The sequence below is a fragment of the Falco peregrinus genome, chromosome 5, assembly GCF_023634155.1.
Source record: "Falco peregrinus isolate bFalPer1 chromosome 5, bFalPer1.pri, whole genome shotgun sequence".
NCBI classification, from domain to species: Eukaryota; Metazoa; Chordata; class Aves; order Falconiformes; family Falconidae; genus Falco; species Falco peregrinus.
The window spans coordinates 86,922,033-86,949,455 of record NC_073725.1 but is presented as its reverse complement, the minus strand read 5'-3'; the positions used below and the strand labels follow the sequence as shown (position 1 = coordinate 86,949,455).

Below are 27,423 nucleotides of genomic sequence, written 5' to 3'. Positions count from 1 at the left end.
CTCATGCCCCCAGGCCAAGCATCCCCAGCCCTGCTCGGAGCGGTACTGCAGGTGCGCTGCCCGCCCTGCCCGCGCTGCCCCGCCCTGCCCGCGCTGCCCGCCCTGCCCGCGCTGCCCGCCCTGCCCGCGCTGCCCGCCCTGCCCGCGCCCTCGCCTGCCCCCTAGCGGCGGAGCGGGCGCTGCAGCGACACTGCGCTGGGCACCCGGGGCTGGGGTCGGGGCCAGCAGCCCCCTTCAGGGGACACCGAGGCCGCTCTCGGCCCCCGCCCCGGCCCCGCCCCGACCAGGGTCTTTTCTCTGGTCTTTCTGCGGGGCAGGTGCCTGCACTCCCGCCCCGGCACGGGCAGCGTTCACCGGAGCGGGGGGCGGGCTGGGACCCCCCCGGGAGCCCCCCGCCCCGGGTCCCTGCGGCCGGGGGTCCCACTGCAGGGGTGCGGAGCCCCTCGCCGGGCTGCCCGCGGGGCCGCTGCAACGCACCGGGGCCCCGGGCTGAGCTGCGAAGGGGTCGGCTGGCAAACGGGACCGGGAGCGCGAACGGGGCTGCGAACGGGCCCGGGCTGGGCAGCGCCGGGAGCGGGGGGCGGGGGGCGGCGGGCCGCGCGCGGGGCCGTGCACTGACTCAGCCGCCGCCGCCCCGGGCCGTGACGCGCCGAGGGGCGGTCGCTGCTGCCTCCATATAACGCGGCGGCGGCGGCCGTGCAGAGCTCACACCGGCCTTTCCTGCGAGGGGAGAGGGGCTGAGCAGCCGTCGCCTTCCTCCCGCTCCTCCTCCTCCTCCTCCTCCTCCTTCCTCTCCGCGCAAGCTGCACTTTCACCGGCTTCAATGAAACTGGCAGCGATGATCAAGAAGATGTGTCCCAGCGAGGCCGAGCTGAGCATCCCTGCCAAGAACTGCTACCGCATGGTCATCCTGGGCTCCTCCAAGGTGGGCAAGACGGCCATCGTCTCGCGCTTCCTCACCGGCCGCTTCGAGGAGCAATACACGCCCACCATCGAGGACTTCCACCGCAAGTTCTACAGCATCCGCGGGGAGGTCTACCAGCTCGACATCCTGGACACATCAGGCAACCACCCCTTCCCAGCCATGCGCCGCCTCTCCATCCTCACAGGTACTTGGCTGGGGAGTGCCAGGAGAAAGGGGGGGGTGTCCCTTGCCAGCTTTCAGGGGTTCTTGGCCAGTTTGGGGATGTTTCTCCAGTCCCGGGAGGTGGGATTTTGTGTGTGCAGGGAGTGGGCAACTTTGCACCCTGCACGGGGTGGACAGGAGGATGCAGGACCCGGGTGCTGCCTGGTCCTTCCCTCCCCAAGTCGCCGTGTGGCTTAGGCAGTGGGGTCTCTGTGTGTCCCCACCCCTGGAACCATCTCACGTTCCCTCTTTGTCCCCAGGAGACGTGTTCATCCTTGTGTTCAGCCTGGACAACCGGGACTCCTTTGAGGAGGTGCAGCGCCTGAAGCAGCAAATCCTGGAGACCAAGTCGTGCCTGAAGAACAAAACCAAGGAGAACATAGAGGTGCCCCCTGGTCATCTGCGGCAACAAGGGCGACCGGGACTTTTACCGGGAGGTGCAACCCAGGGAGATTGAGCAGCTGGTGGGAGGGGACCCCAAAAAAATGCGCCTACTTCGAGATCTCGGCCAAGAAGAACAGCAGCCTGGACCAGATGTTCCAGGCGCTCTTCGCCATGGCCAAGTTGCCCAGCGAGATGAGCCCTGACCTACACCGCAAGGTCTCGGTCCAGTACTGCGACATCCTGCATAAGAAGGCACTGAAAGGCAAAAAGCTGCTGAAGGAGGGGGGCCGGGGCAGCACAGAGGAGGCGTACGGCATCGTGGCCCCCTTCGCCCGGCGGCCCAGCGTCCACAGCGACCTCATGTACATCAGAGAGAAGGCCATCGGTGGTGGGCACAGCAAGGAGAAGGACCGCTGCGTGATCAGCTAGGAGCCTCCGCTCACCCTGTGACGGGAAGGAAAGAAGGAAAGAAAGGAGGGGGGAAAGATGCTCGTTTCTGAACTGACTCAGGGTGGGCAGGTGCCCCCCCAGGCAAAGAAGGGGTCGCCTCTTCCCCAGCCTCCCTCCTCCCCAGGGATCACTTTCATCGGCTCCCTCCCCCAGGGGGGCATTTTGGGAGCGAGGGATGCAAAGGGGGAGGCTTTGGGGGGCAGGAGGGGGGTGTCGCTGGGACCAGCCTCCTGGGCAGAGAGACAGGGAAGAGTGAGCTGCTGGGCAGCCAGCTGGGGGGCTGAGCGTGGAGGGCACGGACCTTGGTGTTTCTTTCCCTCCCAAACCACCCAGCCTCGGGCACTGCCTTCAGGTGGGAGGGCAGGGGTCTGCCAGCACCTGCCTGGGGCTCTGGGATTGGTTTTTTGTTGTTTGTTTGTTGTTGTTTTTTAACTTGAGAAGCTGTGCACGGCCTCTGGCTCTGTGTCGTGTGTTCGTCTGTGTCTGCAAAACACGTGCAGAAGACACTCCTAAGCTGTTGCAAAGACATTGCAGAGTTACAGCCCTGATGGACCAAAAAACTGATTCTTGTTTACATTTGTCTTGTCTGATTTGCAAGATTTGGGGAAGGTGGGGGGAGGAGGAAGGGTTTTTTAAAATAAGAAAATAATAGGCACTTTATGTAGGTATTGCTTGTCATTGACATGAACAAAAAAATCTTCAAGTGTTTCTACTGTGGGTGAAACTTGATGTTTTATTTTTTCTACAAATTAATAAAATCTTTTTAAAATGACACCTGTGGGTTTGCCTTTGCTTCCTCACCCTGCCCCCTAGCAAAACCCGATCCTGCTGAACAAAGACCTAAGCCCCACTCCAAGCTGCTAAAAACAGCCCCTCAGCTCAATCCCTTTATTACCCCATTTTCTTCGACTCCCAGTGCAAAGGTTTCCGCCTCTGCAAGCAGCAGATTTCTTGCCACACAGGGTAACGAGGGGCCACGCACAGTTAGTTACTCAAACGGGTCACCGAGCCAGGACTCTTTCCTCACTTCACTAACGCTGAGTGACGATCCTGCCAGCCCCATGACACGCCGGGCATTGGCACGCCATTCACTGCAGAGACCAAGCTAACTGACATCACTTCGTTATAAAGAGCTGATTGTGTTTCATGCTTTTTCCCGATCAACTAAGCACACTTTAATGATGTCAACAGAGAGTGATTCATTTGCACCCAGTCTGGGATATTGTTTTTATTTTGCAACATGAGTAAAGGAAGTACTTTGCTCAGAAGGTCACCTTTGCATCTGATGGTTTCTAATCTCTTCCCAATAACAAGTCACAGTAATCATTGCTAGAAGTGAAAGGGAAAGGGGGAAGAGCTCTTTCTGGCTCCAGCTTGTCTTTCAGTTCATTTTCAGTCCCTGCTCTCCCCTCAATTGGCAGATCAGATCTACATTTAATACACATTAATGGCAAAAAAAAAATCTATTGAAGCCACAAAAACTAAGGTGGGTGAGTGAGACTGCAAACCAAACCACTTCAGTTTTGTTTGAAACTTGGATTCAAGTTGACAGACTTAACTTGTTCCTGTGCTAAGTGCCAGACATTTCTTTGGAAACATGTTGTTTCTTCCAGCTCTGCATATGCCCCGATTTCACAGGAACAGCAACTGGCAAAAAAAGGGAAACCACCATCCAGGCATGAGACACAAGAATTTATTGAGCTGGGACAGGCAATGCCTGGCAGAAAGGTAATTTCAGTAATAAAAAGAGTGTACATTGTGCTTTGTTTATCTTGGTGTTCTGCTTTTCTCAGTGTTTACACACTGGCACCTTCCCAAAGAAAGTACTAGTAAAGTATTCCAGCGGGACAGAGCAATCCTTAGGCTACAGGTGAGTCACAACCATCCCCGCTATCAACAAGCAGAATTACTTGCCTTTTGGTTTAGGAAAGGAAAACCCAACCCAGACCTCACTTCTCTTCTTTTGAAGGCACCCTCTGGTGCTGGTTCTCAACAGACACTCTATTTCACTAGCTGGTTTTTCACCTCTTCTGCTACCGACCTGCACCCTCTTTCAAGATAATTGAGAGAACCATGAGACTCAAGGTCCTGTCACACCTTCGTTAGTCAGTGAGATGCAGCGCTGCTTACCAGGTTGTCATCTGTCACCGTAAGAGCTATCAGCAGAAGGACAGCAGGCAGGGAGCCCCGGGATCCATCTGAGTGTGATACAACATTCAAGAGCTTTCCATCAGCCACTGGCAAACGTTCAAGCCACGCAAATGCTTGTGCTTGTGGGAAGCCCCTGGGGCACTCTGGATGTGCAACTGACCCATCGTGTTGAGCTCGACTGCTTTCTCATATGGAATAACTGAAAGCTCTTATCATTTAAGCCCTTTGTTTTGATTCTGCTTGCCCTCCTGTGTTTTAACAAGATACACAACGTATTGCCTACAAGACACACTCACCCAAGGAGACTTACACACCCAAAGCCTACCAAAATCCACTTCCTTGGCAGTCCCTGCTTCCAAAAAAGTGATGTAAAGACACAGGAGCTGTGCCCAGGCTATGCACATCCTCTGTGCTGCCAAAATCCTGCCCCTGCTCAGCCCACATCCACTCAGTGAATACACAAGAGGGGCAGTCTGGGATTTCTAAATCTTTACTTGGCTCATCCCAGACACAATCATCACTTGTTTAAAAAAACAGGGAGAGAAATACAGAAGTAATTGAAAGCAATCATTCCTCTTTCAACACACAGAGACTGGAAAGTGTCCCAGAGACCCTTTCCAGGAGCAGGGCCAAAGAGCTCACGCTTCTGTCTTATGCTCTCTTTATATTTGTCCACTTTTAAGGGGAAAAAATGCAGAAAATGCCCCCTTTTTTCTTGTTGAAGTTAACCACCAGGTACTTTGACCCTTAGCAAGGAGAAAACATAATGTCTCCTGCTTGCATGTACAAAAAATAACCCCACCCCGAGAGGAAACAGATGCATATATAAATGCACAGTCCTGCAGCAGATCAAAGTGAACATACTGCTGTAATCACCATATGTGAAGCACACAGTGTTCTGGTTCAGCGTGACGTGCCTGTGATCCACTCAGACACAACTTCAGAGCAACATGACCGAAAAAGCATACAAGAAAGAAAAGCAAACTTCTTCCACCTCTTTCTCTCCTGTTCAGCCAAGATAGGAGGTATCTCAGACCCGGAGAGCAGAGCTGTGCCCTTCCTATTCTTTGGGAATTTCAAACATGCAAAGGCTCTTGTACTTCTGCAGCAGTTCATTTTTGGTCCGGACCTGCTCCCGCAGGTTCTGCAGCTGCTGCTGCTGCTGCTCTGGGCTCACACCGATGCCAGGCATGGAGCTGATCAGCTTCCTCATCTCCTGGAACTTGTTCTTGAGCTCATTCAGCACCTGGTGAACATCCTGGCTGTCCTTGTCCATGCTGCAGAGAGGAAATTGAGATATTGTTAAATTCTCCTATTGGAAACACCCCTTTAGCCCACGGGGGTGACTGTAATTTCCAGTACAACCAGGGCTTAAACTGGAATTTACTGGGAAACTTTTGCCCTTGGTAATTCACCTATCCCAATAAAATGGACACAGACAGATATACAGCCTGGGTAGCCTCTGGGGCAAACTGGTTTCCTGCTGATCTCCAGCACAGAATCCGGTTACTTCGGGACCCATCAATCGTGTTAGGAGCTGGCCTGCAGTTCTAAAACATTACCACGGAGCAGGCTAAATTCTTCCTCTTGTTTGAACTCCCATATCTCTTTTTGGGGAAGTTAAGATTACATATGTGTGTTGTGTGTAGGCACCTGGAAAAAAAGATCTCAGTCTCACCCATGACCCGTTGCTGCTGTAATACAAAAATAAAAAAAATAAATTAATGCAGTCAAACAGCTTGACAGCAGAAAATAGAAACTGTTCCCCAAAGTATCAGAGAGTATCCAATGGCAGAGAAAATGGTACTTTGGAGCTTTAAAACGACTCTCTGGGGATGTATACCTAATAAAAGAGAAGCGACAGCTTTTTTTTTTTTAAGAGCAGCACAATTGGTTCAGCAGCCAGCTCTGTGCTTTTCAAGGCTCAGTGTTGTCTGAGGCAATGTCTGCCCTCAAACCCTCATTAGTATCTGCCTCAGCTTTGTTAGCACCAGCAAGACGTTTTACCGATTCCAGGCAAATACGAGCCCCTGCTTCCAGGACACCTATTAATAACAAGAGCGGGATTCTAATGGTCTTTGAAAACTGGGAGCCTGTTCAATAGCCAGACCTAAAAATAAATCTGCTTGGCATGACCAGGGCAGAGAGGTGCTCGATCATAACTTTGGGGAATCATGACACGGCTGAGAACGAAACTTTTAACCAGATGGTCGCCGTTTGTTTCAAAAGCCTGTTGGAACAAAATATTCATTACTCTCTTCTAAATAAAAATGCAGCTGGTACTATAATGTATCCCCATTATGCAGGCATTCACGGTCAGGTCAGCAGTGGAAAAATACAGGCGCACACACAACCCCATGGCACGTCTGGGGAGGCATGGGCTGACACCGTCTTTAATCCCCCGTAGCTGCAGGCTGGCTTTGAGAGGGATGTCCTCCCTGCTCCACGTCTCCCCAAGTCTTGTTCCTTTCACCACACATAGAGAATTGACAGCTGACTGTCCGGCTGGTTGATCCAAAGGAATAATTATTTCATTTTTCGTTGGCTTGTTTTTTTCTCTGATGGGTGGTTTTCCTGCTGGATCAAGCCACTGAAGCAACTCCCTCTTTGAGGGCACGGACAGGCAGGGGTAAGGAGATGTGGGAAGAGACTGCAGCTGCCTGCAATAAAGCAGGATTCAACGCAACGTCCAGCCACAGGCAGTGCTGACCGACTGTGTGTAAGACCTGCCTTAAGGGACAGTGTTCATCGTTCTACCAGCACAACCAGCTGCCAGCGGAGCCACGCACTGGGACCTCAGCGGCAATGCTGTTTGACTGTACAAGGTTGAAAATATCAGCAAGCCCTGCTTAGGAAAACTTTCCCCAGACCCAAACAACAGGAAAGAGCACATGTCCTTGAATGTAAGCAAATTTACGCGGCTCCTGAGCACAGAGTCACCTTGGAGATGTGTCTTCATGGCTGAGTCAGTGTCAAAACAGCAGGGCTGGGCTCTGTGACTAGTGGCAGTGTTAAAGGATAATACATTTGCCATCTGTCAGGGACATGAGGCAACACATCCCACCACTTGCCTCTGTGGTCCTACACGTCTGCAGCACTGCTCAGCGTACCTACATCTGCTCAAGCTGCCCAGAAAATGCCGTGTATGAAGCCAAGGGAGGTAGCACGGTAGCAGGAGTGGGTGGCTCAGTGGGACAGGGCACAAGATATCCCAGGGACTGTCATCTGTGGGTCACCGTGACCTGCTCAGTGACGTATAGGAATCTGGGAGGTCTCAGCCCATGGCTACTGCCCACTTTGCTTATGTACATGTGCGTACCTGGCAATGGGCTTAACCTCACTTCTGTGGTCTGCACAGATCAGGCAGAAGCAAGGTCGGGGACAAGTTCCCCCAGCACAATGGGGCAACAGAGGGAAATCAGACAGTTTGCATTCTCATGCCCTCATGTTTTGCCTCTGGACCAGTCTGTCTGGGGATATTCAGTCTTTCCTTGCCATGGCTCACGCTGCAGAGCTGTTAAGGGTGAAATTCTCTGACCTTTCACACATCCTTGATACGAGCGAAACATCAGCGGGACACAAACCAGCCTCAGCTCCTAAATAAGCACACAGGGAAAGGGCAGCCAGGCCCACAACCAGTAACAAGGGAATTCATGCTTCCCATGCCCTCCACCTCACCCTGCAGGCTGCCCAGGTGAGAGCACAGAGCTGGCCTGGATGGCGTTTCATGGCACAGCCATGACCCTAATAGGACCTCACACAAGCATCTCTAAAGGCGTTATCCTGAGCCAGAAATGTCACAGTTCTCAGGATCTGTTACCCCTACAGTACTTATCTTGAACTGGGAAGAGACCAATTTAACTTGTACTACTGCAGAAGCCATCCTCCCTTTTGCAGGTCCCCAGAAACCGGCTGCATTCCTGCTCCAGCAATGCCTGTACCTTTTGAGGCTGTTATCAGCCAAACAGTACAGTTATCTGGAGTGATAACCCAGCACAAGTACAACACTCCTGCTTCCTGGCTGTTACCGGTGGGGCATTGTCCCTGGGACGTGGGAGCACCTGCACCGCCCAGGTGACCCAAACACCAACCGAGGTACTGGTGTGACTCAGAGGGAGATGCACTTGGGGCTGCGCCAGCTCCCTCTAACACTATTCCCAGGAATTCCAGCTGGGAGAAAAAGGGCCAAGGAGATGCTGGGAGGTTGGAGAGCATTACTAGAGGGGGGACCTCATTGCCCTGCTACCCACCTGGGGCACCCTGAGGATGCTGGCAGTTGGAAAGCGTGATCAGAAGGAGGAACCCACTGTCCAGCTCCCCATCCAGAGCATCCCAGGGATGCTGGGGGCTGGAGAACATTACTAGAGGGGGATTCCATTGCCCCACTCCCTGTCCAGGGCACCCTGAGGATGCTGAGGGTGGGAAAGCATCATTAAAGGGAGGACCACACTGCCCTGCTCCCCACTCAGGGCATGCCTGAGGATGCTGGGGGTGGGAGAGCATCATTTGAGGGGGGGACCCCACAGCCCTGCTCCCCACCCAGGGCACCCTGTGGATGTTGGGGGCTGGAGAACATCCCCAGAGGGGGATCCCATTGCCCCACTGGGAGCCAGGGTACCCTGAGGACGCTGAGGGTGGGGCAGCATCATTAAAGGAAGCCCCATAACCCCACTCCCCACTCAGGGGATGCCTGAGGATGCTTAGGGTGGGACAGCATCATTTTTTTTTTTGGGGGGGGTGTAGCCCTGCTCCCCATCCAGGGCACCCTGAAGATGCTGGGGGTTGGAGGACACCCCCAGAGGAGGATCCCATTGCCCCCCCGGGACCCAGGGCACCCTGAGGATGCCGAGGGTGGCACAGCATCATTCGAGGGGGGACCGCACGGCGCTGCTCCCCGTCCAGGGCACTCCGAGGGTGTCATCAGCGGGCCCGGGGCAGGGCAACCCCGCACCGCGGTGCCCGGCTCGGGGCGGGGGGCCCGGTGGCCGCGGCCGCCGTTACCATTTGATGATGTCGTGGACGAGCGGCAGGAAGGAGAACTCCTCCTGCGCGGGCGGCGGCGGCGGCGGCTTCTGCTCGGCGGGCGGCTCGGGCGGCGGCGGCTCCTCGGCGGCGCGGGCGGCGGCGCCCCCCGAGGCCATGGCGGACCCCGGCCGGGCCGCGGCGCCGCGCAGTGACGGAGCGGGGCGGAGCTCGGCCGCGCCGCCCTTCCCGCCCCGCCGGACGCCTGCGCTGCGCCTTCCCCGGGCTGCGGCCTGCGCCGGGCCCGGGCCTGCGCCGGGAGGTGGGCCGAGCCTGGGCCTGGGCCTGGGCCTGGCCCGGGCCCGGGGTTTGGGCTGGGCGTTCTCCTGAGCTTGGCCTGCGCCTGGGCTGGGGTTCGGCTGGGCCAGCACTGCGGTCTGGGCAGGCCTCCCTCCCCCTGAACCTGGGCTGGGGTCTGGGCAGGCCTCCCCTGAGCTTGGGCCGGGGTCTGGCAGGCCTCCCTCCCCCTGAACCTGGGCTGGGGTCTGGGCAGGCCTCCCCTGAGCTTGGGCCGGGGTCTGGCAGGCCTCCTTCCCCCTGAACCTGGGCTGGGGTCTGGGCAGGCCTCCCCTGAGCTTGGGCTGGGGTCTGGCAGGCCTCCCTCCCCCTGAACCTGGGCTGGGGTCTGGGCAGGCCTCCCCTGAGCTTGGGCCGGGGTCTGGCAGGCCTCCCTCCCGCTGAACCTGGGCCGGGGTCTGGGCAGGCCTCCCCTGAGCTTGGGCCGGGGTGTGGGCAGGGCCTTCCCCTGAACTTGAGCTTGAGCTTGGGCCTGGGCCTGTGCCGGGATCTGGGCCTGGGCCAGGGACAGCTGGGGCTGGGGCTGAGCCTGGGCCGTGCCCCTGTGGCCCCCAGCAGTCCCCGCTCCCAGCCAGGCCCCTCGCACCCCGCTGGCACGTTGCTCCGCACAGGACTGAGCTTTGCGCGGAGGTGGGAGGCTGGAGAAAGGGCAGAGCGCAGGGTCCTGCACCCCGAGGGCAGGGCAAGGAGAAGGGCTCCCAGCCCCTCATTGCACGCAGATCAGTGAGCTGAGCCTGTGTGCATCCCTCCTTTTTGAGCCAAATCTTAGGGGAAAAATCACATATTCTGTGTTAAATCAGTAACACTGCAGGGTTTTGCTGTTGCTTTTAGATCCCAGCTTTCTGCTGTGGTTTTTCATTAGTTGGTGTCCTTAGTTTGACTTTAATGCAACTGGGGACAATATGTCGAGGGGGCTGAGTGACAGGGACGTGGTCTTTGTAATGCCTTAAAGATGGATACTTATGTGTGACCAGGCTTTCTGCCCAAGAGAGGAGGCACAGCTGACATCAGTCGGAGGGGAAGCAAGCTGGAGCGTTGGCTGAGAGCCTGAGCTGGAAGCTGGAGGAATCTGGAGGGAGAGAGACACAAATCTGGTGTCAGGGCTGGGGCTGCTGTGAAGCTGGGAGACGGGGAAGAAATGGGGCTCTGGCGTGACTGACCTGTGGGTGGAAGAGGCGGCTTGAGATGGCGTGTGGTCAAGGTTGGGAGATGGAGGGTGATGCCTCTCTGCACCAAACGGCCTCAAGAGTTCGCTTCAGCAAATGGCTGTGGCTGTCTTTAAACCCCTCTGTCAACACAAAGGATTGCAGCACTAATAATACCAGCCACAGTCATGAGTTTTTCTTCCTGAGTTGGCCTAGAGAAAATGCATAATTTAATTTTTCATTTGAAATAGGCCCCTCTGCTCAGTTGTGAGCCGAGGATGACTGGGAAGGCAATTTTCTTGTTTAAACCAATTTCTTTTGAAAAAGCAAACAGAAGCTATTTATATATCAAATGAAAATGCTGGTAACCATTTAAACATGTGGAGTATTGACTGTTTGTTCTAAATATAGCAGATGTAATCGCTCACTTTGTTCCTACTGTCAGGAATAGAGCCTGGCTCAGGCGCTGATGCTGGAATGTGCGAAGGAGGAAGGAGCCCGGGGGAGCCCAGGTCCTGCTGGGCAGATCCCTGCGGGGAGGCTGGTGGTATTTATGCTCCTTGACTGAGCCAAGCAGGAGGTACAGGATGCCGTGTCCTTTGTACGGAGCTGAGCTGAGAGGTTCATTTCTGTCACTTTTTATGGGCTGTTTCTAAAGCAAGGCTTCGTTCAGGCTCTGTGGGGGACGCTTTTCTCTGTACTGTGCCATCTTAAATTCTCCCCTTGGCTTGATGGAGGAGGGCAGATAATTGCTAGGCTGCTGGGCGCCTGCCTCTTGTGGGTGAGTGAGGCAGTCGTCAGAGCAGGTGACAACATGCAGATACCATTCAGCCATACCTAAAGCCCTGTCAATCAGCATTTCTTTGTGTCATTCAGTTCCCATTTTGGGTCATGTGTTTCCACAGCAACTGAAACACACAGCTTTATCTAGTTAGTGTGCCTCCTTGTCCCTGCCTCTCACCTTCCCTGTCTTGTGGGAACAGCTCCTCCAGCTCCCTCAGGTGACCCATCTCCCTCCTTTGGGGCTTGTCACATCTTGTGGCAAGCCCAGGGGAGAGTGAAGATGTTTTGTGGTAGGGTTGTGGTTTGACAGGCTCCTCCATCACTGAAGATGCTGGTGAATTGGCTGGGTGAGACTGTGTGGTCACCATTTGAGTGTCAGCTTGTATGAGGGGCACAGTAGAGCTGTTGTTTGTACCATGATGGTGTATCCCGATCCCTGGTGAGGACTGCAGGGGGGTGTGAGACCCAGCTGACACGCTGACAAGTGTTGACCTCAGGCGAGGAGCAGTGCTGGTGTGCCCTAATCTTCACCTGCCCTTGTGGAGCTCCAAGTTGTGAGACCCTTGTCCTCACAGGGTGACTGATGGCCTGGGTTATTTCCTTGCAATGCAGTTCCTATTAGATATTGCCCACAGTGTGGTCTTCTTCATCCATGTCACTTTGCAGGCCTGTCGGGTCTCCATCTCGAACGGAAGGGCTGTGTGACCATCTGCTGTTCTGTGGAGCCTGGTGTTGGTCTGCAGTTCTACCTCATTTTCAGTCTGTATTATTTTTACCCTCTGTCAGTTCCTCAGCAGAAGGGTTTGAATGAGCAACCTATGAAAACTAGTGAGGCAGCTAAAACATGAACAAAATTGCTTAGTGTTGAATGAAAAGAGTAATTTCCCCCTGGATTTGGTAATAAACCTGAAGTGCAAATGATCAACCCATTCCTCGCATTTGATTGTGGCTTTTTGTGTAATTCACTTGCTGGACAGCCAGTTTCTGAAATGTGCAAATGTCTCCAAACCATCTGATCTCGGCATCTTAAAACCATCATGCATACTTGCTGCTCACCCAGACATTTGGTTAACCCATTATCCTGAAAACCAGCTGATCAAATATTCTATATCCAGACCCTCTTTTGTTATTGCCTGTTTCCTTTACGATACCAGTGTTACTCTTTCTTTTTTCTTTTTTTTTTTTTTTTGTCGTTTCTGTACAAATTGCACCTCTTGTCTGCTTCCAGAGGTAACTTTTGAGGGATTTACCACCAGTTACTTAATCCAGCACCAGGTGACTGTGCCTTTCACTGTTTCCTTACAATGACTTCACATTTTTATATTGATGGTCTGGCATTTCACTGGGCTCCACTTCTTGCTGCCGGACCATCTGGAGCTTGTTGTGCTGTTGCCACCAGCTCTGTTAAAATTTTTTACTGTGTGGCTATCACCAGGTTGAACTTTATCTCTTCCTCCTGCTGCTGCACTGCATCGTCAGCCTGATTTTCTATTTAAGTCTTGCTGTGCTGCCGTGCTGGGATAAGTCTGTATTGCTAAGTCGGGAAGGTGTTGTCAGGGTTGTGGCCACCTGGGATGGGGTGATAAGAATGAGAAGTTCCAGCTCCAGTCCTTGGCTGTGGTCAGCAGCACAGAAACGCTGAACCTTTTCTTTAGGTCGTGGCTGTGATCCTGCAACTGCTCAGGTTCCTGGCCAAGATCCCCCTAATTTTGACCAGATGGGAATTTGGTCTTGGGCTCTGTTCTGAGTCCTGATGTCGTTCAGGACCCTGGTGTCCCAGACTTCTTGGGGGGTGCTGATGGGAACTGGGGAGGTCGTAAGTCAAGCTTCATCTGTTGAAGTAATGTTTTAGCCAAAGAGATTTAGGCCCTGGAGGTCTGGCTGCCCCAGGACATGCAGCCCTGCATCACCACGCGCTCCCAGAGCTGCTGGTGCCCCAGGTGCTGTTGGTGTTTAAGATCCAGCTGGTATCAACAAGCAGCACCAAACGTGTCCCAAGCACCTTGGTGCCTCCGGGAGCTCACCGTGCTTTGGCACAGCCGCTTGCTGCTGGGAAAACCGCAGTGCCCCGTCCCAGGGCTGCCGTGGGGAGGAGGGCTGTCATCCCATGGCCCAGGAGATGCTGTCCTTGAGGAGAGTGGCTGCTTCTCCCAGGCAGCCCAGTACAGAGGACAGAGCCTGGGACAAGAGGTGGCACAGGAGGTTTGGCCAAGCTGCTTGTAGCTCGGGGTTGGGTGTCGGAGCTGCAGCGCATTGGCCTGGCCGGGAAGGCCAACGCTTCGGTGCACCGAGCCTCGGAGGGAGCATGGGGATGGTTCAAGGGCACAGGGAGTGCCCGGCGATCTTGTGACGTTCGTTCACTGGTGCCACCCCATCGCTGAGCAAACAGGGAGGCTGGCCCAGGCTGTGTGCCACCATGGGGAGGCACCCATGCCAGTGCGTGGGCAAGGCTGGCACCAAGGGCTGCTTGCGCAACGCCAGCTACGCAGAAACGTGGATCCGGGAAAACACGCTGGATCAGCCGCAGCCCCCAGCCTGGCCCATCTCTGGGTGCAAGCGTTTCTGAAGCTCACTGTCTCCGTTGGGCAGCGCTGGGGTATCCCGGGGTGGGGGGTCCTGGGAGCCACCAGTCCTGGCAGGGTCCCACCAGGTCATCCCAGAGTCGGGCTTGAGACTCCCAGCCTCAGCTTCCACCCAGTGCAAAGGGGTGAAAGTCACCTCGCAGAAGCAAGGCAGGAGCTTGGATTGTGAATTTGGGGTGTCCCTGAGGAAACCTACCCCTGTGGGGGGGATGTGCCCTTGTTACCACCGGGCAAAACTAGCTCCGTCTCCCAGCTGGCTCTCTCCTGCGGCGCAGTGACTCAGCCATGTCCCTGCCTTTATTTACAAATAATGAGTTTGCCACACAACACGTGCTGCAAAACACGAGGCAGTGGTGTTTGCGCTCTTGATATGTACTCGTGGCCTTGAAGCAATGCTGCAAGAGCCTGCACCAGTGCCCAGTGCCCAGCCTAGGGCATCTCTGACCTGCTGGATGCACACCCTGCATGTTGGGCAGGTGATGAAGCGGGACAGCACCTACCTGTGTGTCCCTGGACACAGACATCCCTGTGTGCATCCCTGCGAGTGAGTGTCACCCCTGTGTGTGCATGCATCCCTGTGTGTGCGTGCATCCCTGCAAGTGAGCGTGCATCCCTGTGTGTGTGTGCATCCCTGCAAGTGAGCATGCATCCCTGTGTGTGTGTGCATCCCTGCAAGTGAGCGTGCATCCCTGTGTGTGTGTGCATCCCTGCAAGTGAGCGTGCATCCCTGCAAGTGAGCGTGCATCCCTGTGTGTGTGTGCATCCCTGCAAGTGAGCGTGCATCCCTGCAAGTGAGCGTGCATCCCTGCGTGTGCGTGCATCCCTGCATGTGCGTGCATCCCTGCAAGTGAGCGTGTATCCATATGTGTGCGTGTATCCATATGTGTGCGTGCATCCATATGTGTGCGTGCATCCCTGTGTGTGTGTGCATCCCCTGTGCTCGTGCATCCCTGGGTCCCAGAGCAGCACTGCCCTGCGCGTGGGCACAGGGTGGGTTTCACAGCTCCCTCTGTTCAGAGGACACATTTGTCAAGATAAATTTATCTGGATGCTTGTAGCAAAGACTTGCTAATAGGGCTGCTTTAAGGACATTAGTGAAATCCCTGCTCCATTTCTTGGTGCAGTTCTTATTCTGCTAAAGTGGGTCAGGCTTTGTTTGTGTGTTTGTCAGGTTCCCTTCAAGTGTGGCAGCAAAAGCCATTACCTTATGTTTGAGCACTTAAAAGTGTTGCTCTTTGGTTATTTAATGCAGGGGGAGAGGAAAGAAGCGTTGTTCAGACTTTTTTTTGGCACCACTGAAAAGGCATCAGGTTCAGATTTTAGCCTGTCCTTTGCTCTAATTGCAAATACAGTTTCACGATAATTGGCCTAATTACTGAAAACAGACAAATTTTACGTGGGCTTTGGAAGATTAATCAGGTGTCCTTGAGGAATTGCAGTTTTATATGCCAGAGCAGTGAGTGGGTTTCTGGGGCAGCGCTTGGCATCGTGGGAGACACATCTCCCTTGCAAATCCAGGCACTGGGAAACGGCAAAGTCTCCATCCACCTCCACTGAGAAACCATTTAATCCTTCTCCCGATCTGGGGAAAGGTGCATTTCTGCAGGACCAAGGCCATGGCCTTCTTCCCCGGCCCTGGGCTCCCTTTCACAACCACAGCCAAGCCCGGACCCCCGGGTGCTCCTGTCACCCTGCCTGGGGCAGCCTGTCCCCCTCCTCAGCAGTGCTGGCAGCTCTCGCCTGTTTTTGGGGCTGGCAGCCCATGGGGCTTGTCACGGTCACATGGCTGCGGCCCCAAGGAGCCCTGTTTGCCAAGGGGTTAATGTTTAGCTGCTAATAAACAAAGCATATCAGAGAGGTTTTGCTGACCAGGTAGTGAAGCTTTCCCGGGAATTCTGCTGGCTCTTCCAGCACAAGCAAGGCCAGGATGTGACGGCATGTTTGCCTCAGATAAAGTTTTCAATGGAAAATGGCCTGGATTTTCCTAGAGCAGGCTCCTTGCTTCCCTCCAGCTCCCACTCGCTCACTCCTGGCCACCCCCTGGGCATCAGGGCATCTTTTGCTCAGCCACATCCCATCCGGCCCAAAAGCTTTCTCGCCATCCTGGCCATGCTCTGATTTATCTGAGGAGGAGTTGTTTATCAGGCTGGGATCGGTCTGCGGTTTTGGCTCCGAGCAGCTGTCGGGGAGCAGGGCTTGCTTCATGCTAGCAATGTCAAAATAAGGTTTTCAAACAATGTCAAGGGGGAAAAGAAAAACCCTCCTTGTTGTTCTGACTTGAGAAATGAGTGAAGTTGTCTGTTGTGCCTTTACCCCATGGGCATTTCTCAGCTAGAAGACTGACTTTTCCCCCTAAAGGCACGTGCCCTAAAGCCCAGCTCAGCAGCTGCTGCCCAGCCTGGTGACCATCGGATGCCTATGGCTCGATCCAGCCTGGAGCCAGCTTTTGCCCTTTTCTACCTTACGGATAATGCTGAGCCCAGCCTGGCTTCTCCCGCAACGGCAGCTGGCAGGGAGGGAGGCCGGAGCATCATGTGAAGCAATTCAGTCCGTAACACCATCCTCTAAACCCAGCGTGGCTCAGCCCATTTCATCAGTTCCTCGTGCCCACTTCATCATGCAAACAAATGTCATTAGAGAGGGGCATTTGGCTGTCAGATAAACTCTTGCCTGTCCTTGCTCTCACTCCTGCCCCAAACCAGTGCTCCCAGCACCGCAGGAGGCCCTTCGGCTGCTGCTGCTGCTGCTGCGTTTTGCTCTTCCTCCCATGGCGATGGCAGCTCCTGGCAAGGCTGGCCCCTGTGTCTCTCCCACCCGGGGATTACACCGGGAGCTGGCTGCCGGCCGGCCCGTTCCAGCGTCTCTCAGTACTGCGGAGATAATTGCCATAAGTCTTAATTGTTCCTGCTGGATAACGAGCATTTTGCATCATCATCTCCAGCTGCTGTGAACATCATCTGAGTTGCTATTTCAGGGGTGGAAAGCGGCTCCTCTGAGCCAGGAAAGGCTGAGCCAGGCTGGATCTGGCCACCCGAAGCAAAGCCCCTGTGCCGAGTCCCCGTGACAGCAGTGCCAGTTTGCAGGCATGCTTTGGGACAAGGTGCAGGCCAGGGGCTATTCCCAAGAGGCAGCCTGGACACGAGGGTATGCAAATGTGTGATTTTCATTGTGCTGATGAAACACAGCCAAATCCCCAGGGATTAGTGTCTCCAGCCAGGCTTCTCCCACCTAGACACAACATTGTCCCTGTGGGATGCAGAGGGCTGGAAATGCATGTGCATATGCACGTATATGGATGCACACAAGCATACACACATGCAGGCATGCACATCCACATGAACACGCGTGTGCATGTGCACAGAGCTACTCCCACGGTGGGAACCTGCGGGCACATTTCCTTGCCAGCCTGGTGGGTTCCTGCTCCAGCCTTCACCCTGTTTGAACCTCTCCACACAGGTGCTGGTGTCCATATGCTCCAGAGGGAGACCCCTCTTTTATTCCCTGTGCTAAATTTTATGGTGTTTTAAACTAGCTAACAGGCTCATGAACTGGGCAATTGCAGGGGGAACCCAGCAGATGAGCAAACAGAAACCTCCACCCCTTAAAACACAAGGAATTGTCTTTACAGTGCAGTCACTGCTCAGTGTAAAGAGCTGTGTGTGTTCTCAAACACATCACATTGCTCTTGTCTAGTGGTGCCCCTTTTTTCAGGCAATGCTGTTGCAGACAGCAGGGCTGGCCACAGCCTCACCATGCTGTTAGACCAGGCAGACCTGCTCTGTAGAGGAATTATAGAGGAATGAAGCTGGGTTAATTAACATTGATAATATACAGCTGTGGGCTGGCTTCAGGGGCGGTGGGTTGGCTGACGTGGATAATGTGCAGCTGTGGCTGGTTCCTGCTAAGCAGTTAAATAGCTGAAGGAGTGGGTAAAGAGAGGTCTAGAAGAAGCAGGAGGAGGAGGGGGAGTGTGCCCTGGGTGTAGGAGAGATAAGAAGAGGTCCTGGGAGAAGCAGGGGGCCTGGAGGTGGATGCAGCAGAGGCAAGAAGCAGGGTGGACTGGCCTGAAGAGGTTGAAGAAGCAGCCTAGATGGTAGATGTACTTTTGCAACCTTGTGGGGACTTTGTGGCTGTGCTACGGCAAGGTGAGGGAACTGCTTGTTGAAATTAACTTGGTATGTGATGGTTAAAGCCTTGTTGTAGTTGGCTGGTTTTGCTAGTGCTGTGACACTGCTCCACGCTGGCAAGACATGTGGCCTAGGCTGTGACCACAGCAAACATCACCCCTTTCCTCTGAGTGACTGGGTGGAGGAACCAGCCACGTGGTGGAAACACCTGATGAGGTACTAATTTCTTCTCCACCAAGTACTCTGCAAGATGCAGGAACCTGCCACCTCCCAGGCAGGGCTGACCACAACTGGGGCAGCTCTAGTGCATGAGCCTTGCTTGGCAGCAGGGCAAGCATTTGAGCAAGGTAAGACTGTGGTGCTTGGCTCCCTGCGCCCTGTCCAGCACCTGGCATGGCTGCTGGTCATTGCTCAGTGCTGCAGGATGTATTGAGCAGCCAGCTGTGGGATTGCTGCTCCACTCATGCTCACAAATGTGGTTTTAGGGCAGCATCAGCAGAGGCTGTCCATCCCGTCCTTCCTGTCCCATCCCATTCCATCCCACAGCTCCCAGCCCTGCGCTCTGCACCTCGCTTGCTTTTTATTCTCTACAAAACCTAAGGCTGCAGCTGACTCGAGTGTGAACCTTGTCCTCGGAGCAGCATGCCTTGAATTAACCCTCTGGGCTCCTCGGGCTTGCAGAAGCTTTCAAACACAGTTTTCCCCTCTGCTCCAGAGATTTCATGGCCACAGCCGAGCAGTGAGGAGGCAATGCTGGGCATTGGGGTCCACGCTTGGCTGCCTGTGCCCTGTGATGGACCAAGCTGCTTTTGCCAGCTACTTTCGGCTGCTGGAAGGGGTTTGAGGACATCAATGTGGCATTAAAGATGTAAGGCAAAAGGGTTTTGCTGCCAGCTTGTCACTTGTGCCCCTAATGTTGTGCGCAAGCCCCTGGAAATGGGTTTGCAAAGGATGCTGCTGAGTGTCTTGGGAAAGGGTGATTCAGGGCTTGAGATAAGAGTCCTATGAGCCAGCTGGGAATGGAGAGAGAGGAAAAAATGTGTCGGGGCAAGAGAGGGGAGAGATAAGTGGTGCATCTGGGCCGGGAGCATGAAGCTGTCGGCCTCCCTGGCGCCGTGGGGCTGCAGGGCAGCCAGATCTGGGCTGCGACAGCCTTGGATGGAGCCGGCCATGCGGCAGAGCCTGGCTGTGGGCAGGGCTTGGGGAGACCGTGTGGGAGCCCCCTGCCAAAACCCTCTGGCTGCAGAGGGGAGGCAGCCCCATCCAGGAACCTGCTCCAGCTCCCGAGGGCTGTGAGAGGAAAGGGTGATGGGGATGGCTTCCCCCAGCCCCATGCAACCTGCACCCCACTCTCTGTCCCGCTTCCTGCCAGGGCTGCCGTTGCAGGGCACGGGGTCTGGTACGTGCCAGGGCATGGGCCACGCTCACAGCAGGGAAATGCTGATTTAGTGCCATGAGCTCGTTCTGTCGGTGACTGTATGTTACACCTTTGAGAACTGCAGCGTGCTGCCTTTTGTATCAGCTTGAGCTTTTGGGGTTGGGGGAGGTTTTGTACCGAAACAGCCTCTGCCACTGCCCAGGTGGGGGTTTTGGGTGGCCAAGAGGGAAGGCAGCATCCTCGGGAGCCAGCTGGGCCCTCATGGCTGATTTTGCATGTTGTCTTCTAGTTGCAGTTCTTCAAGTTCTCTCAAAGCAAAAAGCATAATTAGCTAGAGGACAGGAAAGGCAGGGAGCTGGGAGCAGCCTCCGGAGCTGGCGGCACAGGGGTGGCTGCCGGAGGGCTGGGCTGCCGCTCAGCTTCTGCAGGATCCCTTCTCCCCACCAGCAAACCAGCCGCTGGCATTTCTCCTGCCACCATCACAGTCCTTCTCCCTTGGTGTGCTGCATCCGCTTGGCCGTCCTGGGAGGAAATCCAGGTGCTGGCAGCAGTTCCTCGATCTCGTCCCACCACCACCGCACCCCTGCAAGCACACAAACACATTTCTTTTCTGCCAACTCCATATTTGCAGCCACTGTATATACAGTATAATCCACCCACAGGGTATCCAGGCTGTACTTGGCTCGGAAGGACAGAACATCCTTGTGATTCAAAAGGTCAAAACGAATGTCAATACCCTGTTGGCTTGAGTCAGCAAGAATGCCAAAGCTGCCCTGGGGACACAGGGTGCTCAGAGGGTCAGTGGTGGCTGCTGGGTGTGCTGCTCTGCGCGCAACAGGCATGGGGTCCCTGAAAGAGTTCTGCTTGCTGCAGGGTCGGGCAGGGTGGCTATCCCTAATAATAACAATATAATGCTGTGCAAACAGCTTTGCCTGCTCCTGGAGGTCCCCTGTACACCTTTTCCACCCCTGGATAGTGAGGGGGGAAGCAGGATGTGATGCTGCTCCACAACATCCTCCCAGCCCACGCTGGGAGCAGCCGCCCGGGGCTCAAGGCTGGAGCAGGACCAGCATCCACCCCGGCCAGACCTCCACCTCCTCCTCCCTAATGGAGAGAAACTGCTGTCGCTTTGAGCTGGGCTGGAGGAAACTCGGCTTAGGCGGATGCCTGGGATTGATTTCCAAGTGACAGAGGCGCTCGTGTGTCCCTTGAGCTCTTGGCCCTGTGCTTAACGATTTTCTCTGCTAATAATCTCTGCTGAGCAGGCAGCAGCACATGCAGGCACCGAGCACAGGGACGAGGGGGATTGTTTGGAGCTTGACGTGGTGATGGCAGGGCCACGCTGCTGTTCCTGACATACAGATTCTTTGCATTTCTCCCCCAGCCATCCCAGCAGGATGGCTGCCTGTGAAGCCCTTGATGCTGGCAGCACCAGCCCCTCTGATGGCCCCCTTCTAATGAGAACGAAGCCTTGTTTGGGCTTAGGGGATTTGCAGGTGAATTAGGAAATCCCTTTGTGGTGGCAGGGCAGATGCTGGGAGCTGATGGTGTTTTGCAGCAGGGTTTGGAGGCTTCGAGGCTGTGCTAGGCACAGGGGGTCCTTGGTGTGGTCCTCCTGGGTGCAGCATTCCCTCCCACGCATCTCCCCTTCCCTCTCTCCATGCAGCACAGGGAGCAGGAACAGGAGTGTGAACTCAGGTGCAAGATTCTCCAAACACAGGCTTTTGGGGCAGCCTGTGGTTCTCGCCAGCCAGGCACAGCCTGCGAGGAGCCGTGTAGCCGGGCAGGAGCGGCAGCACGCACCAGTCCCCTCATGTGCCGAGGTCGGAGCAGGCAATGGCAGCTGGCAGTGCTGCCCAGCCTGGCAGGGCTTTCGCAGCCCTGACCTTTCTGGCTTTGAAAACAGGACGGGAACAAGACGGACTTTTGTTTTCATTTTGGGAGCTGGAAGGGGACCTTCGGGCTGTTCCTGGGATGTTACGGCATCCCAACTGCCGTGGGGGCGGGGACTGTGCTCTGACACCCTAGGCAGCCTTGCCTGCACCCTTGTGTTGTTCCCATGGTGTCCTTCAGTGACAGAGCCCAAAGCTCTCCCTGTCCTCTCCTGCAGCCAGGCTCCCTGGGGGTGCTCCCCCAAGGGCCACCGGCGGGGACAAGCAGCTCTCCAAAGGACCAGCCTTCAGCTGGAAACCCCCACTGGCTCTCGCTGCAGCTCCTGTGCCCAGTGAGCCCCAAGGAGGTCAGGGAGTTTGTGCCGCTGCTCAATGCAAAACGTGACTGTTGCCCTCAGTGGCGCAGGGCACTGAACTAGAAAACCAGCGTACGAGGAATGTGGGTGCCCCTAGCTTGTATGACCCTTAAAACCCAGCTCATGGCCACCAAGCAGCCGCTGGCCAGTGACCTCAGACCGTGCTGTGGGGATGCAGCCAGGGACAGGAGGGCAGGGAGTGGCTGTGGCTTGCAGCAGGGCCATGCTTATGCCCATCACATGAGCCCAGCATCCAGCCACGAGCAAGGTCAGTGGTCCTTATCCAAGACCTGGAGACCTTCAAGTCACAGAAATTGGGGACAGCGTGACGCGGCACCACCATAATTAGGAAGATGCTCCTTGGCAGCCTCTCCCTGCACGGAGCTGGCACCAATTTGCTGTTTGATACATCGGCCATGAGACAGGCAGTAGATGACAAGAGTGTTTTATCTCTAGTGTGACAAGGGCTCTATCTAGAAGAACAGGCAAATCACCACATCCCTCTGATCACCAGTGAGGATCTGGCACTTCGCTGTCACCCACTGCCTGCCATGGCGCAGCCCCAAGGACAAAAAGCTTAGTGGCTCTCTGCTTCCTGGCCCTGCTCCTTATCAACCTCCCCCACCCACAAACAGAGAAATAACCTGCCGGCTCCCTGTGCAGGAGATTCCGGAGCTGGCCTGTGATGGGGAATAACATGGGCCCTGTCACGTCGGTGCATGTGGCAGTCACCGGCAGCATGGAGGCTTCCTGGCAGATCCCTGGGATGTGCCCGATAACCCCCCATGGAGGCTTCCTGGCAGATCCCTGGAATGTGCCTGATAACCCCCATGGAGGCCTCCTGGCAGATCCCTGGGATGTGCCCGATAACTCCCTGGGAGCCATTCGTGCTCACCCACGGGGTTGCCTGCCACTTGTGTGCCAAGAGCCCCTTTAATCTTGTTGAGTGACAAATTCATGCCAACCTTCGCAGGCTCAGGCTTTCTGCTGCAGCCGCCACAGCAGGGAAACACGTCATTTTCAAAGAAAATCAAGATTCCCAAGTCACCTGAGTAGCAGGGACTTGAAGAGTTCACTAGAAAAAATCAAGCCCGTTCTCAGCTGCCGATGCCATGGAAAGCTGGTGTGGGGCTGTTGGTGCGTCCTGTGGTGGTTGGTCCAACGTCTCCCCAAATATTCCAAATCCTTCTGCTGGCAGAGCTCAGCCAGGGCTGGTGGGGACAGGTCCCCATGGGCCAGAAGGCACTGGAGAAACAGGAGGGTTTGTAGAGTGTGGGGCTGGGGAAGGAGTGGGGACCTGCCGGGGCAGCCCCATCCCTGTCCCCTTTGGCCACAGCCCCTCCGCAGTGCAGTAACACCTGGCACCTCCTTGAACCCCCCAACACTGAGTATTCCTGCCCTGCACCCCCATTGCACTGGCCAGTCCCTTTTCCTTGTGCTGGCATAAGAATTTACACAGGAGCTGTGTCAGGAGCTGAGTCCGGCTGGAAGCATCTGCCCTGCCAGAGGTTTGTGCCCCAAGTCATCCCTGCACCAGTCTGGCAGGATTGGTGCCACCCTGAGGTGCTGTGGTGCCAGCACCCCCCTGCTCCCAGCTCTTGTTTGTGCCTGTGGGTGATATCGTCCCTGTGAAAAACATGATCTTTGGTTTTGCTGCCTCAGGGCTGAACTGTTGCCCTCCCTGGGGATGAGTCCCTGAGGGCTGGCAGGGATTTATAGCTTGCTGTGATTTGTGCTGGAGGTGGAGCAGGATGGAGCCATCGCAGCTGGCGCTGAAGAAACCTTGGCATCAGGATTGTCCCGGCATGACCTTACCTGGTGATGCAGGGCAAAGCCCTGGGGATGGACAAGCATCCCCTGACAACTGCAGTGGCATCCACAGGATGGGTGACAGGGTGCATGTTTAGAGTCACCCATCCCCCTCCTGGAAAAAAACAGATGGGAGATTTTAAAATGTACATTTTTGCCTGTGGTTCAGGGGTTTAATCCTCTGCCCCAGTCCAGGAGGGACACAGTGGGACCTGGCACTGCTAGGAGGGACAGCAGGTGACCCGAAGGCAGTGCAGGCTGGGGCAGGCGGCAGGGCAATCAGCTGAGCAACAAAGCAAAGCAGAGGGGCTGTGGAAATAAGGGGCTGCCAGGTAACCAGGCCCTGGGGGCACCCCCAGGCACCTCTTCTCCTTGTACCATCACCCTCCTCTGTGCAGGAGTGGGGAGGGGAGAGGGCAAAGCAAGCCCTGAGAGCCGACCCCACATCCCAGCCTCTTCCCTGGGCCCCCACCACCCCCTTCCCACCCAGCTCCCCCCACCAGCGCGGGGCTCTGCGGCCACACCAAGCACCGTCACACACGAGGCAGCACAGGGAGAGCTGGGACTCAGACGATTAAATAACAGCATCTTGTCTTCTGCAGGGTGTTGAAATCCAACCCTGGGTGCCCTCGAGCAGCTCCACTTTCCCTGCCCTCCTCTCCTGGGTGAGAGGTCTGCAGTTGCTCGGCTCTGTTTACTAACCGTGGATTTTTCCCTCCAGCTGTTCCTTTATTTCACTGCAAAGCGATGCAGAACCACCTTGGCAGGGAGCAGGTGAAAGCCCAACACTGATGCCTGCACCAGTTCAGACCAGCAAGGAGCCGGCATCCTGCCGGCAGGTGGGATAGAACACGAGGGGACATGGGGAGGCAGGGTCGGGTGTGCAGGGTTGGGGGACACCTGGGGTGGTGGGGCACGTGGGGTCACAGCAAAGCCAGTGCTGGTGGGGGGACTGCTGGGGACCACCAACCTCAGGAGGGCCCTGGGGCCGTCAGGATGGTGCTGTCCCCCTTCTGAACCCGGGGCTGGAGTGTTCCTCACCTCCCATGTCACCAGCATCCCTCCTGGGACAGTTGGGGACAGTGGCTGGCTTTCCAAAGAGCTTTTGGTGACGAAATGCCTCTTGAGCAGCTCTGTACCAGTGCAGCCAGACACACAACCAGCCCACACCGAGGTCACGCTCTTCCCACTGGGCTTCTACCAGCCAGTGAGTTATTGCAGGAGGAAAGAGATGATTTAGCCTTAATTTATCCTTGCTGGAAAGATCCAGGCATCTCTCCCCAGCAGCCTGCATGGATCCAGGGCGGTGGGACCCACACCCCCCGCGCCCCTCATGCACGCCTCGCTGCCTTGCTCCTGCGAGGTCCCCGCTGCCAGCCCGGTGTGCAGAGGACCGTGGGGACCCCCTGCATGATGCAAACTTCTTCCAACACACGTCCCGCTCACCGGAGCCTTTCAGGGACTTGGGCAGCCCCTGGATCAGCACCGTTTTGGGTCCTCCCTGGGTGCCCAGGCTGCCCGGGCAGAGGGAAGGCAAAGGGCTCTGGCACACACGGGCTGTGCCAGCACCATCCCAGTCACTGGCACTGGGAAACACCTGGGTGAGCCCGCAGGAGTATTACCCGATCGCTGTTGCTGATAACAGTCTTTTACCGCTCTTACCCAGGCTGGCTGGGAAAGGTGGATTGGTTCAGCCTCCCACAGCCCTAAGGAGAGGGAACAGAGGTGCAAAGAGCTAAAAATGAGTTTGGGGAGAGCCAGGGCCAGGCTGTGCCAAACTCTTTTGCCTTCCCAGCGGGTACCGAGGCAGGCATCGCACCCTCGGAGAGCCCATTTACCTGCCACTTACCCCCTGCTAATACTTTCTGACTCCAGTGCTCATTTTCACCTAAATTGCACACAGAGGTAGAAGTCAAAAGGCTATTTCTATGCGTGCCAGGAGAATTGCTGATGGAGAGACAGCTCCTGCTGAGAAAAATGCTGCAGCGTGAGCCCAGCCCTTTACTAGACACCAGAGCAGCCACCAAGCAGCAAAACTTCACAGGGAATCTGGCATCCTTGGGCTGGCCACTCATGGTGTTGCTGGGTTTGTTTTGTTCTGGACTTGAGATACTGGTTGGGCAAAAAGAATGCTTTGTAAGTATTGAATTAAAAGGATGATGCAAAAGCCGCAGGGTGCTGTGGCTAGAAAACGTGAGCGGTTTGCAGTCGGCCCCGGCGGGGCGCAGGCTGTTTGGAGAACATGGGGTTCCCGCAAATAGCCTGTTCATATGACTCAATATATAACCACCAGTTACACACTAGATTTAATCTTGGGTCAAAAGTCATGGATAATTCAAACCACGTAGAAAATGTTGTTCGCACGCTTGCTGGAGCTGTGTTTTTCTGCTACTCTTTTGTTTGGGCCAAACAACCTCGGCAGAACAAATGCACCCCCGGCCCAGGGCAGTGGGGTTGGCGTTACCTGTGCCAGCTCCTGCCCTGGCCAGAGCGAGCTCTGCTCCCACTCCAGGAGCTGCCTGCTCTGCCTGCATCCCACATCCAGCTTTCTGAGTCTCATTTCATCTCACGCATTTGCTATGGGGGGGAAAAAAAAGGATGCTTCATGCCGTAAACCTCCTGTCAGCAGCACAGCATCAGTCCTCAGCCCAGTTGTTTTGCTGTTTGTGCAGATGCCTTCCCCACCCTGAATTAGCAGGGCTGTGGATGCTGCCTGCTGGGTCCCTGTAGCAGACTGGGAACCTGGCTCGGTGCATTCTGTATTTCAGTTGCTCCCGCTCAGGTGCTGCCCCAGTTTCTTATCTTGGGCAACATCTTTTCCAACCGAGTCATGAAAGCCACTCTGGTATCAAAAAGATGCCAGCAGGGATGTTCAGGACTGTTCTGTCTGGTTAGGTTAATTGAGCAAAGGAGTTCAAAGCAGGGTCTCAGGGACGTTGATCAGGGTAAAGATCTTGTGCTCTGGTGTGTTGGCACGGGCTGTGGGGAGCATCGGCTGCTCCATGTAGCGGTTCCCATGGGTGGATCGTTGCGCTCTCACTGCTTTCCAGAGGCAGCACCGGCGATTTCTTGTCAGGTGCTTCTCTGATGAAGGCTTCACCGAGCAGGGAAGGGAGAAGCCATCCTGCAGTTTTGCAGAATCCTATTTGTAGGGAATGTGTCGTCCCATCTGACGGTGGCAGCAGACGTCACTGCCTGGCTGTTGCACGGGGAAAAGGGCCTCTTAACGGAGCACGGCTGAGCTCATCCATCACTGAACCTTCTTCGTGCCTCGCTCTTCCTCTTAGGTCATTAGGAAGGATGAGTGATCCTTTCCTTCTCTTGCAAAACCTTTTGCCATGCAGTGACAGAGAGAGGGATGCAAAGAGCGCCTTAAGCACAAGAAAGCTTTTCCCTGCAGGAGTATGAAGGAGGCAAAGAAGCAGCATCATGTCCCTTTTGCAGTCAGGAGAGGCAGTGAGACAACCATCTTGCCCATGGTTGGGCATGATGATGCTAAACCCCATCTCTGGGCAGACCCTCTGGGTCTCTGGCTGCTCCTGCCCTCACACGGTGGAGCCGGTGGCTCCAGCCCAGTGGTGCTGGCATAGCCGGAGGGTTTTGCCAGCAAACTGGGGATCTGAGCCTGGGCTAGAGACAGCCAGAGCCTGGGAGGGCTGATTCCTCTTTCTAGCCCCAGTACATCTGCACAGGGAAGAGGGAAAGCCCTTTGGGACAAGGAAGAGAAAGCACTGGAACAGGCATAAATAGCTTAGTAATAATACTAATGATAGCACTTAGCACGTAGGCAGCAGTTTGCAGAGCAGAGCGCTTTACAAACATTAATTAGTGCTGGTAGACAATTCAGCGATATGGTTCCCATTTTGCCAACTATGAAGAGCAGAGAACCGACCATCTGCTTAAATCCTCTTTAATTTAATC

At 55.4% G+C, this 27,423-nt stretch overlaps 2 protein-coding genes and 1 long non-coding RNA gene across 3 annotated transcripts; 2 read left to right on the top strand and 1 right to left on the bottom strand.

The window, feature by feature from the left end:
- The first annotated feature begins 705 nt into the window (after window positions 1-705).
- RASD1 (ras related dexamethasone induced 1) lies at window positions 706-2,732 on the top strand. Its single transcript, XM_005229006.3, is given in 4 exon segments — window positions 706-1,109; window positions 1,387-1,514; window positions 1,516-1,605; window positions 1,607-2,732. Coding segments are annotated over 4 exon segments (837 nt in total). The 5' UTR covers window positions 706-823; the 3' UTR covers window positions 1,940-2,732.
- Window positions 2,733-3,631: 899 nt separating this feature from the next.
- MED9 (mediator complex subunit 9) lies at window positions 3,632-9,297 on the bottom strand. The gene is made up of 2 exons (XM_055805886.1): window positions 9,113-9,297; window positions 3,632-5,388 (listed from the first exon to the last, which is right to left on the bottom strand). Exons 1-2 carry the CDS (start codon window positions 9,250-9,252, stop codon window positions 5,172-5,174), a joined length of 357 nt encoding a protein of 118 aa, XP_055661861.1. The 5' UTR covers window positions 9,253-9,297; the 3' UTR covers window positions 3,632-5,171.
- A 15-nt stretch (window positions 9,298-9,312) lies between these two features.
- Window positions 9,313-12,287, top strand: LOC129784574 (uncharacterized). Its single transcript, XR_008747457.1, has 2 exons — window positions 9,313-9,395; window positions 10,405-12,287. It is a non-coding gene; the product is annotated as an uncharacterized LOC129784574 (long non-coding RNA).
- The last annotated feature ends 15,136 nt before the right edge of the window (window positions 12,288-27,423 follow it).

Bases quoted from the DNA above. Each gene is read 5' to 3' on its own strand.
- MED9 (XM_055805886.1), bottom strand. From the start codon at position 9,252: ATGGCCTCGGGGGGCGCCGCCGCCCGCGCCGCCGAGGAGCCGCCGCCG. The intron at 5,389-9,112 runs GTAACGGCGGCC...TCCTCTCTGCAG, and splicing joins GTCCACGACATCATCAAATG to CATGGACAAGGACAGCCAGG.